Source organism: Falco biarmicus, chromosome 3, assembly GCF_023638135.1.
Source record: "Falco biarmicus isolate bFalBia1 chromosome 3, bFalBia1.pri, whole genome shotgun sequence".
NCBI lineage: Eukaryota > Metazoa > Chordata > Aves > Falconiformes > Falconidae > Falco > Falco biarmicus.
The window spans coordinates 118,248,784-118,261,444 of record NC_079290.1 but is presented as its reverse complement, the minus strand read 5'-3'; the positions used below and the strand labels follow the sequence as shown (position 1 = coordinate 118,261,444).

The 12,661-nt window shown below is 45.3% G+C and overlaps 1 protein-coding gene across 14 annotated transcripts in view; it reads right to left on the bottom strand.

Moving 5' to 3' along the window:
* AGO3 (argonaute RISC catalytic component 3) overlaps positions 1 to 9,816 on the bottom strand; it is a 41,101-nt gene extending 31,285 nt beyond the window's left edge. For all 14 annotated transcript variants that reach the window (XM_056332423.1, XM_056332424.1, XM_056332425.1 and 11 more), the window contains exons 1-2: positions 9,539 to 9,816; positions 527 to 698 (exon numbers count right to left, since the gene is read on the bottom strand). In XM_056332423.1, coding sequence (XP_056188398.1) covers positions 527 to 698; positions 9,539 to 9,557 — 191 coding nt within the window. In that variant the 5' untranslated portion in view covers positions 9,558 to 9,816. The remainder of the gene's footprint in view (positions 1 to 526; positions 699 to 9,538) is intronic.
* Positions 9,817 to 12,661: the final 2,845 nt, after the last annotated feature.

Below are 12,661 nucleotides of genomic sequence, written 5' to 3'. Positions count from 1 at the left end.
CCCCTAATGGAAGCTTCCCAGCTGAAGGCTGTCTCCTCCTACACCTACAGCAATGGCTTTTAGTCAGTAGCTTCTGACCACAGTACCCCAGTGAATTAAACAGGGGAACCTTCAGATTAATCAATGCTGAAATGTACCTCAATATCAACTCGGGGTAAGAACACCCATGGGAACAGATTCCTGCTACCTCACATGATTCCACACCGCAACCAAAACCAGTAACTGCCTATAGCTATACCATATTTATGTTGCCCTGAAGAATGGGGGTTGATGCCAAACAGCTCACAAACTACTGTGACCACCAGTGGTTGCCCCACTTCACAGCATGTGGTCACAACCAAACTGAAGAGAACCTGGAAAAGGCTCTGCATCCATCTCTCAGATGTTTGTGAGAATTTGCACACAGGTCTCCATAGCATAAAACTCAGATTTTAAGATACATAGAGACTAGATTTACTCCAGTAGGTCCCACTTCCTTAAAATTTCAGTATCAGTGTAATTTACAACACAACTTTCACCTTCTTACCTGTTCACCCTCCGAGGACACTTATCTGGTTTGATATCCACCTCATAGAGGTAGACATCAATCTTTGGGATTTCAACTTGGAAGCAGTTGGCCAGCAGTTTAATGGGTTTGCCCATGGTGCCATAGCCAGGACGTCTGGGCACCATGAGTAGGGGCTGTGCCCCGACGGGTCCTGTGAAAGAAAAAAATGTCACAGATTAGAAGATAAGCACAACAGACAAGCTGTGTTGCAAAGGCACTACTTGCTTCTGTTTCAGCAGTTTAAAAATACATAAGGCTCCTTGCATTTGCAGGTACATGTACTTGCCTCCAATTGAGACTTACTAATGCACCCCCTTTTTTTCAGTCTCAGGCAATTCCCTGAACCAACTAGAGGACGAGCAGGCAGGCAGCAGAGCCAGCAGACTGGAGGAAGGGTAAGCTAGCTGTACCGAACAGCACACATCAAACAGCGCGCTAACCTGTTAAATTCCAAACTAACACTTGCCCATTTTCCCTCCTTGAGCCTCCACCCACATCTGAACTGTTCTCTTACACATGAGTTTCAGCTTCTGCAATCGGCATGGGTGCTCTTCCTTGTAAGAATTCACTATCATGCAAAGTCTGTCTGCTGTTAAAGCACAAGCTTCGCAAGTCTTTTCTGAACACCCTAGTAATAACAAAGTTGCTGCAAAACCAAAAATACCGAAGCAGTTCTGGATTGATGCATGTTGTTTGCGAAAAACTCTTAATTTCATTGCCATTACTAGAAGACAGATTACTCTTGAATTTTGCTGGCTGAAAATGGATGAAGAGTAAAACTACTACCTCCTGTGTAACCGCACCGGTAAAGCCAAGTGGCCAGAAGAGGAAAAACTCAACTTAGGACACAAGATTGTAAAACTCTTATTTACTTATACATTAGAGAGGAATATGCATAGCTGCTCAAAGAAACCATCAAAATCCACAATAAGAGATGGGTATTCTGAAAGTCAGCTATTATCCATCTAGTAAAATACGTTACGTTACATTCTCACTTCTTATCTATTTATTTTGCATCACTTAGATGAGAATCCTCAGCTCAAGATCTGGGTTATTCATGCCTTACAAAACCAAACACAGTAGTAAACACAGTCCACTTTCAAGAATTTCTACTGGCATTTCCACTAAAAAACATCTCTTCCCCGTCAAGAAACAAAAACAAACCCAAAATGCTTTGTAGACCAAGTTTTAAAAAATTACTCATCGTACAAATGTCATGATTTACAGAGCATTTGATGAAGTTAAAAGTTTCCCCCCCCCCTACTCCTACTCAGTGACGCAGATAGCAATTCCAGCCCACTCATTTTCATAGAAGAGTTAAAATGTCAAGTGCTGGTAAAAACATCTTATTTGCCTTTTGATTAATCTCTACCATTCCTGGAAAAAATCACGTTACCTTGAAGGAAACCCTGTACCAAGTAAGAACAGGTGAACATCAAAGCTAAGTTTCACTGTAACATTTGTCTGGCTCTACACAGAAACCTACCAAAAAATTCTGAGTGGGCTTGGCTTCGAGCCATGAAACAAACACATAAACCAAGAACCATCATTTAAAACACCCTCACAGACTCAGCTCATGCAAAACTTGTTCCAAGCATCTGTTCTCTTCAACTTTTTCTTCATTTTAATACTGTCACACAAGTAAAAGCAACTCTACAATTTACTCCAGATATATTTTCAAATATAAGCATATGCAAAAAATTACTACTAAACATCTGAGTGACACAAATGACTCAACAGCTTATTTTAATATTACAAAGACATACATGCCATAGCTTGTATTTAGTTCATATCTGTAGGAAATGCTAAAAAACCCTGCTGAAATAAAGATAACATTAAAAAGATTGCTATAGTCTGGGCTGCCCTGTCTCCCCCCACCCCGATTGTTAAAAATCACGTAAAATGTGAAAACGGTTGCTAAAATCTGCCAGCACAGAAGCAACAGTGTGAAGCCAACCTTCATGAACCTTACATGAAGAAGTTGAAGTCCATGAACAGGGACATACGGCATGGCTGAAACCTTTGCCTCCATCTCCTCTAGAAAACTCCACCAAGTTGAACTTTTTAACTAAGCAATCAGCTGCTGGAGAAGAAATAAACCTCTTTGCAGGAATGCTGTCCTGTTGTTTACCCCTTTGCTTAGATTAGCGGAATCCTAGAGATGAACCGCACAGGGGCAAAAAGTTGAAACTGAGAAATGACGTTCGGTTACTAATACGAGGCAGGGTGCGCTTCAAAATCCTGGGGCATAAAATAAATGCTCTGCTCAAAGCCAAGTATGCAAGCAGGCCTCCAACCTCTGCTCCTTGGAAAAGTGCTGAACAAAACAAGAAAATACCAGTTGTTAAGACAAAGGCTTTCTTTAGCCTCACTCGTTCAGCCGTACCACACACGGCTCCGCAGGGAACAGCTTGCTCTGGCAGCAGTTAGAACACAGATTTTGGCAAATGGGAATTAAGCAACCAATAAATGAATGAGAAGTGCAGGTCTACACACTATTCAGGAACGATTTTTAAAAATGCAGCTGATTTTGTTACCATTTTGTGCGATACACATGCTCTCTTGGACAAGTTAACCTGAAAACATGAGTATGTCCTAACTCAATCCTGCTACCACCGTCCAAATACACTAGCACCCACTCGGAGTATCCTGCTTTCAAAATACACTAAACAGCCAGATTGCACGTTGTTAAAGTCTGTGTCACCGACTTCAAACCTGTGACTCAAACCCCAATAAAACATAAATAACAAGCGACGCTCTCTGAGGACAGCTACTGCTCCCGTATCATATCAGTGACTCACTCAACCTCATGCCTAAGTCCTGTGTCAAGCTAATGGAAATAAACACACAAACCCAAAGTACTCAAAGTAGTATTCTTCTGAACAGCACAAAGTGCCTATAGTTGGCAGGCTGATTCCTCCGTGTTATTTAACCATTGCAAAACCAAAGTGTTAAAGTTTCAAACAAAACCTTTGCCGAAGCGTTACCGCAGCAGGGGGGGACGTGCCAGCTCCCAGTGTCCCAGAAGAGCAGCTCTGCACTGAACAGTTGCCCTCAAGTTTTAAAGGAGAAACTTTTTTGTTTTTAAAAATTTATTATTACTCTGCCATCAGAGCATCTGATATGTACACATGCCTAGCAAGTTCTTAAAAATCCAAGAAAAAACCCCCCAACAAACCAAGTCTGTTTAGCATGCCAGAAGAGTACCCAAGTCATAAAACCAGTTAAGGAAAGTCTCCAGCGCTGACAGGCATCTGGTCCACAGCACAGAACAACGAATACACAAACAGAACTAAACCTGGCACTTCAGACAGGTTGTTGGACGGCTTTTATGCAGCATGAGAGTACATTTCAAGAAGATACAAGATCCATCACTAAATAACTTGAACCTTCCAACGTACTCATCAGAAAACCTACAGGAAAAACCAGCAGAGAAACTATTTAATTAAGTATTTAAATCAGTAATAACACCAGGTAGGAAAAAATAATCTCTTCAGGACCCAAAGGTGTATCAATTTATAGATTACCATTCATTGCATTTGCTGAAGTCATTTATGAACATCCTTCAGCAACGTTGGAAGGTTTTTCTCACGAGTGAATGCTCAATAAACAAGTAGGAGCAAAAGCTCTTATAATCTTGTCTGCAAAACAGCCAAATACTACACCCAGAAAGTTCTATCTACCACATTTTTGTACAGCAGCACACAAAGACCATGGCTGGCTCCCTACCAGTCTAGAAGGAAGTATCTTGAATCCCCATTGCATTTCCCAGGGGATTTACACTGGTGTTTCCCACGGGCACATACAGGACATCACTGTGCGACCTGTGCCCACCGCGCTGTGCTGGGTAACGTGCCCAATAACCTCCGTCCCATAATGATGTAGATTGCTGATGAGACGGAAGATATTTTGAAGAGCTTTGTTCATATGTACTCTAGTATCTCAACAAAATCCAGAAAGAGATGGAAAAGAGAACTGCCACTTTTAGAGGGCTTAATGGAGAAAATAGTATTTCAAAATGTTTTTGAAAAATCGCTAACATAGAGTAAGTGTATTGTTTATGAAATACACTCTGAAGAAAAAGCTCATAACCATACTGCTTTTTCAAAGAGCTAATGTTTGGAGTATCATTAAAAATACGTGGACAAGGAAATTAATTTCAAGTGTGATTCCATGGCACCTCTGCTAACAGAACCATTTACTCCAACAGAACTTGAAAGCAGTGAAGATTTGCAGTTGTCACTATTCAGATCCACAATTCGAAAATTCCCATTTCAGTCAGATCATATTCCAAACCAATATGTTAGTCCCTCTAATGGTTTAAATGAGCTCTGAATCAGAAACTTTTCTTCCATGGAATTATAGATGTTATAATAAAGATTAAGCACAACAAAAAATGACTGCAATTTCTATGGCAATACAGCCAGCAGTATAGAACACATCTGGCGTGCATCCAAAACACAGGCTTGAATCTACCTAGCAACAAAACGAAGCCCTAATCGGAATAATGCCTGAACAGAAAGAGCAGAAGCACAGAAACCTTGAAATACTTTCAGCAAACCATTTAAAGAACATTGAAGCTTTTGGCATGCAGAAGTGTTTTACTGCATGAAGCAAAATACTGATTTGTAGCAAGATGCTAATTGAAAATACAGATTTCCTTACACAATCCTTTCCTTACATAGTACCATGCTTCCAGCAAAAAAATATCCTTTTTCCTACTGTTGCTTCAGCATTATAGAACAAAAAAAAAAATCACAGATGATTACTTAACAGTTTTGTTTATAAAATGGTTCTAAATCTCTAATTAAATGGGTGACTGAACAGCCTTAAACAGATGATAGAGGACTTAGCAGGTAAAATATTACTTAAACCGTGGCTCAGTAACACAAGGCAGATTTGGCTAACAGATCCTATCCTCAGGCTGGAGTCTGCACCTGGGAGAAAGCTCTCCATGGTGCTTTCCACGGGGGGAAGATTCCCTTTCAGAGGGCCCCTGGCCTCTGCCTGGACTCAGAGGCCCAGCCTGTGGAACTCAAAGAAAAGCCTATCACTATCAAAAATTAAGTTAATTCTACATATATAAAGAATAAAGATAGGGAAGATTATAATTACATGTTGGTTCCAATAACTGAGCTCTGCTCTTATGCTAGAAATCATGGATTGTCTTATTTCTGTAGCTGCAGCCTCGCTGGGTGGCATTACATTATTTATGAGTAATGCAATCCACGTTTTCTTAACATTCCTGCTCACAATTTAGGCTTTCCCCCCCCCACACCCCCCAAGGTTTCAGATAATAGCTCATGTTAAAACTCATCAAAAGCCAACATTTTGATGCCACACTCAGCGATAGCCAACTGTGCAAGTAAATACTAGTGCGCTAACTTGTTCTATCCTAACAAAGTTACAAAAAAAGACAGTGAAGTGTTCTGGAAGCATTTACAAGATAATAAATGCCTCTAAACCATTAAACCCAATATCTAATCATAAAGAACTTCACTCCCCAAAAAGCAGCTTATATGCACGTTGTAAGGTTAACACCTATAACAACTCCAGGAGAAGAGAACTTGACAGCCCCCACGCACCAAGACATTTCCCTCGAAGGTATTTCCACAGACCAAAATTAGGAAGGTAAACTGACTTAGTGCTGTGTGTAGATATACCATGTTTTGCCACCAAAAGAAACCTTTACCAGCATGTACTTGCACTTACACTAAAAAAAAACACTTTCCAAGAAAGTACATGATTTTTAACACACATCTTTATTACCCTGTTTTCACACTTACTATTTTGAAAATTAGGTTAATTCCTTCTCCATACTCACTAACTTTGAACTGCTGCAATGGAGCATGAAACACACTGCCCATCTACCTGCTCTTTAGGTTTCAAATTCAAGACACAAGCAGCTCCCTTTTTTCCAATTTACTGCCTGGAAAACATCTAAGAGCAGAACACCAAGATCTGAGACACACAGTCATATTACTGAATTTAGAACCACATGACCAGAAAGTTCCTTGCAGAATAAAATACAATTTTAACAGTTACTTTAAACATAATACTAAGATTTACGTTACATCCTAACAAGTTTTGCATGTAAGCAAAATAAAAAGTAGCAATAAATTCACAACAGATCTCACTGTTTTGAGAACAATGCATTAGAGCACAAAGAAATTAAATACTGTGAAGAACATGAACAAAACTGATTGGTATCCAACTATAAACTTTAATTAAGAGGTAAATGCTTTGCATGACAGTCTGGTTACAGAGTCTAGCCTAATGAGAGAGAAAAATTCCTTCAGTTATCAAGATATCTCTGACTACTTGGCAAGTCACCCTGCTTGCTGCTACTTCTTGCTCTAAATTCAACACAAGTCTCAGGACCATCAGCTGAATTTTCACATTATCCAGTAAAACTGCAAAACATCAATTGCAGGCTGGCTTCAGCTCTTTCCTGTAGCAGTCGGCTGGAGTTAGATACAGTAGGAAACTGTGGTTCAATTAGAGTATTGTTTAAACACATACCAGATGTGTCGAAAGGCAGATAAGCCGTATATTCCTGTCACTTCTTTTAATTCCTACAGGAAATTAGCTCAAGGAATATCCCGACACTAAGGAAGTAAAGCTACCAGGATGAAACAATTTGTAAAGCTCATATTATGAGTCAAACGGCTTCCACTGCAACTCCATAGAAAAACTTCCATTGTATCTCACATCACACGCACTCTGGAGTAGAATAACTTTTGAAGGCACCTATGATTCATTCCTCTTCCCTCCTCTACCCACCCACAAAACTGTAACTTTTAATGGTCCTCCCAAATTACTTCTCTTAACACAGAAAGAAAAAAAGTGAATTCTCAGCATTTAAACTGCCCAAAGTTTGTGTAGAAAAGCAAAGAGAAGATTAAAGATGTCCATAGTGCTTCATTAAAAACATACCATACTAGAGCGAAAAAACCCACAACAATTTCACACTTTTTTTAAAAACAAAAAGCTTTGAACTTTGAAGGAACAATTTATGAAATGCAAATGAAGACATACATAGCACTCTGATTTGACTCAATCATACCACAGAGGATCCCTGGTTCCATGGTAGCACTGGTTTAATACACCTGCCTTTTGGAAGTTTACTTACCACTCTCCAGGTGGAAGCATGATGCATGACACTGAATTCCATCTGTTCCCAAGAGCTGCTTTTATTTTGCTTCACCTTTACACAGTGAGCATTTTCTTTCTATTCCTCAGTTTACTTCATTTCCCCATAGCCTGGACACTGAATAGCCAGCTTCACGTCCTTTAAACTACATCCTACTTTAAACTGTGTTCAAATTAGATGAGCTAGAAAAGGCATACTTTCTAGATTCCCTAGGCTAACCCTATCACACAAATAGGAACATACCTACAGCACTGCTTCACTGAGATGTGCTGGCACGCGCTTCCATACTTTACTCCAGCTATACTCACAACTATCTTTGTTCCCCCCTCTCTCTTAGTCTATCTCATCCATATTTTCCCCTCACACACACAAAAGGAAGCACACCTTGATGTCCTTCTCCCTTTTATGACAGAACTTTAACCCTTCTTTGCTCAGTCGAGGATGGTTTGTGTCCTCCTGTACCAATCCTGATGTCTGATGGCCAGAAGGTTCCCTGAAACACGGGATGTTAACAACGCGCTTCATGCTATCCTCAATACACAGCAGACAGAAAGAAACATCCGTCACGCTGAACACGGTGCTGAGTGGGCTGAGCCCATCAGGAGCACTGTCTGAGAGCACGCTCTGCTCAAATCTAACATATTGTAGCCTAACAACAGGTAAACTTGCACCAAAGAAAAACTAAAAGGCTTACGGGCTACTCTCGCAAATCTATTTTTTATCATAAGACAACTAGACTTGTACCAGGTTGTAAGCGAAGTTTATTTTACACATCCAGTTTACAACCATCTGAAATCCACCAGATCGCTAAAAGACTTCCAACTCCATCACACACCTCATTAAGCAAGGACAATAGCTTAGGTGGCAAGTTTTTCCAGCCGAATCCATCATTCTCTTGAATCTCCACAGAAGTTACAAAGGTATCTATGCATGAAGAGATGAAAATGCATGTTTCGCATTGACCCTTCAGCCTCCCACTCAGATTTCCACTAGCTGTGGCACCTCTGGAAACAACAGAAATGGAAATCCAAGTGGCTTTTGACGTTCTCTTTGACATCCAGCTCCATCACGAACTGCTGGTGAAGCGCTGCCCAAATCTGAACTCTCCTGCCACTTCTCCACGAGCCTTGAAGCTGAACTTATTTCTCCAACTCCCCAACAACATTTTAAACACAAAGCTCATCACAACTAAGCATGTGCTTCGCACAGAAAAGGATCAAACGACCGAAAGCAAAACCGTAAGGCTCCGGGGGGAGGCTGTAGCGGCGCAGGACTCCCCAAGGCGGGGGGATGAGCCTTAAATTCCAGCGTCCAGCGGCACAAAGGGGAACCCCCCCGCGCTGGCCTGGCAGAAGGTGCCGCAGGGAGCCCGGTGGGTGCAGGCACGCTCGCCAGGCGGTGCCTCGGAGGCAGCACCGCCGCTACAGCATTATGCAAGCCGGCCTGCAGCCGCTGCCGGGGAAACACCAGTTATGAAATGCAACCAAAAAAATTCCTCCTCAGCTACGTCGGGCACCGGGCGGCAGAGCGGGACGCGGTGCTGGGCGCCCCCCCTTTACAGAAGCGCTAACAGAAGAGATCCCGCGGCTCCCCCCTCGCCGGCGGGGCTGAGCTCCCCGCCCGCCGCCCCCCGCGGCCCCACGGCTGCAGCCCGGCCCGGCGCTGCCCTGCGGCGCACGGCCCGGGGCGGTGGGGAGCCCCCGCTCGGCCAGGCGTCGGCGGGCGGCAGCGCGGGGCAGGGCCGGCCGCCTCACCCCCCAGGCTCGGTATCCCCCGCCCCCCCCCCTGCGGCCCGGTCCGCGGCCGAGCCCCGCCAGCCCGCCCCGCCGCGCACCCACCTGCGCTGCCGATTTCCATTCATGGAGCTGGGCGCAGCCGCTGGGGGCTGCGGGCTCCGCCGCGGAGCCGGGCCCGGTGGCCGGCTCGGGGCTCCCCTGGGCTGCGGCTGGGCGGCGGCCCGCCCCGCTCCCCGCAGGCCCCGGCGCGGCGCCTCGGCCGCCCGGAGCTCCCGTCCCCTCAGGCGGCGGCGGCGGCGCGCGGCGAGCGGAGCCCCCCGGGCGGAAGTTGCGTGGCCGCCCGCAGCCCCGGCTCGCGCTGCCGCTCTGCCCCGCCGCGCGCGCGCGCGCGCCACCCCCCCCTTCCCTAAACCGCCGGAAGTCCCGCCTCCGCACGCCGGGCCGCGCGCCCTTTCCGGGGGCGGTGCTTCCGGGCGCCGGGGACGCGCGGGAAGGAGGCGGGGCCGGAAATAGCCGCGGGTGCGGGGTTGCTGGGCGACGGAGCGCGGGCGGGAAAGGCGGCGGGAGCGGCTGGAGCCACCTCAGGGCCGGGACAACCCCGGGGCCGGGGCCGGGGCTGAGGCGCGGGGCGAGCCCCTTGGTCACGGCCGGTGCCGCGGAGCTGTGTGCGGAGGCCGGGCTCTGGCCGTGCCCCAGCCCCGCAGCAGCACGCCGGGCCGGCCCCGCGGGGGCCTCAGCAGCCACACCTGGGAGCCCGGGGCTGGGTTCCTCCCCCATCGCCTCAGAGAGGCAGATTTTCGCGTAACCGCGGCCTTCTTTCTTTCCCTTCCAGCCTGCCGAACACACACCGCGGTGGTTGTGGCGTGCGACAGCTTCCAGGACTTCTAGCCCAGCTCCAAATGATTTACGTTGCCGAGTATTTAATCCTCACTACATCTCCCAGAAGAAAACCCACGCCTCGGCCTTAGTCACACACAAGAACATAGCACCCTGCGAGCATTCCCGTTCTCAGGACGCAGCAGCACACTGGGCGGGAGTGCTGATAGCACTGACACGTTCTGCACACGCTGCCACGAGCGCCAACTGGGTACGCCAGCTTTTTCCTCTGCACTGAGAAAGCTGGTAATGCACGTATGGTGTATGGCTGCAGTGCTGAGGTGCCTGGAGGGGATCCTGGGAAACAGCACTGCAAGAACGCAGGGGAGAGAGCTGCTGACGGGAGGGCTTGGAGGGTGAAGCACAAAGCCAGGCAACTGTAGGCAAGGCTGAAACATTAAACGCTGCTGCAGATAATGAGGGTGCACGTGTGACTATGCAGCCTTCCTCCCACAAGGCTTTAAAGCAGCCTTCTTGGGGACTAAGACGTAAAGACATCTGACAAGCATGCACTCAACTGACTAAAAAAACCTGAAAATGCACATTATCCTTCAACATTCCCATAACAACCAATGGATTGACATCAGGCTTCTGTTTATTTTTCCAATTTGCAGAGAAGCTATGAGACTCTTAAGTAACTAGGGTTGATGAGAAGAATAAACACTGATTCACTACATCAGCATAAATTCAGAGCATATGTCTGCCCTTTTCTCAGTTTTTGGCAGTGTTCTGAACAATATTTAGTACCCCTTTGTTACAGATTTGGTACACAAACTGTCACCAAACAAGCAGAGGGTGAAATAAGCAAAGCAATTGTGTGCACGTGGGGAAGCGATTCAGAGGTACCAGGCTCAGTGGTGGGTCAGGCAGCGGCACCCTTATCTCTGTTTCCTCTGCTCCCCAGGTGGTCATTTTTTGGTAAGAAAGATACACCGGGACTTGTCCAAGCAGGTTTGAACCTACTAGTCCTTATGAAGATGTCTCCTTTCCTGGTAGTGAGACGGGCACTCCCCCAGATAAGCAGCCAGGGAGGTACGGAAGAACCAAAACTTTGGCCCAGCAGAAGAGGTGTTTTGAGATTCCTTATCCAAATTTCAGAATCATTATTTAAAATGACCATCCAAGAGGGTGCCAGCTAAATTAGTCTTTAGAAGTGTAAATGTAGTTAACAGGTAAGCTACGCAGTAAGGATGATTTTAAAACCATGCAAATGAAAAGAAAGCTACTAGAGTATTTCCTTAGCTGAAATCCTGAGAGGGAAGGGGAAATTCAATCCCATAGATCAAGCAGATATGGCGGAGGGAGATGTCTCTGCAAAATGCACATACCTTAGAGGCATGCAAGCACTTCTGGTTCTGCAGCTTAGGCCACTGTAATGGGAACCAAGGGCCAGGGCTCAAATGCCAATCTAACATTTGAAACCGAGGAGTCCGACTTGTTTTCCAGGAGTTCAGACCCAGCTGCACAAGGCACAATTTTCTCTTATACCTCTCACAAAAACAGCCCCCTTGAAACTCTAAAAGAAGATTTCTGTTATATAGTAGGACTCCTTTTAAGAAAGGTGATACAATCTTAAGAGCAGCAGGAGGAGGTGTGCTGAATCCATACAGGTGCTCAGTTCAGTACAATACATTCTGCATGCTACAGTTTAAGTAAATTAGGTAGCGAGTACGTGCATGCCATTAGCAAGCACTTCCTTAAAATTGCTTAGCATTATTCAAAAACCCAGTTGCAGCTCAACTGCTAAATAATTCATCGTTTAAAGGTATGTCAACACACGTTTGCAAGGTAAAGCACAAGCAGATCCAAAGAATCCACAGGATGGCAACCCTAAGACAGGACCATAAGCTGTTGGCACTGGAGAGGACTAGGACGTATGCAAGCAATTCCAAAGCTGGGGAACGTTAAACATGATGCATTACAGAAACCCGTTGGATCAAGTTTAACCCCAACCCAAAAGGAATCTGAAATCTGTCCTTAAAGCACCTTGGAGCCAACAGCCTTTTACATCCCCCAAAGCACCCAAAGTGGCTGGAGAAGCAGCGTATTTTAATGTTATGCTTCTGGTATCTGGTAACTCAAGGAGCTCAAATTAAATCAGTTCTCAGATGGATGGCATTTGAATAAAAAGTGGAATTGGCTACCACATTCCAAGAAGTTTTAAGCACATATTTGTTCACTTAAGTGTTTCTCTCATCAAATTGAAATCTGGAAGGTGAAGCGTTTTGGATCCTCCACAGTTATCTGATGCAATTCAGCTACAGTCAGCATTTCACTGTTTGTCCCCAAGCCTTTCTCAAGTGAAGGGCCAGGAATGCGCATGTACCTTCCCCACGCAATCTGACTCAG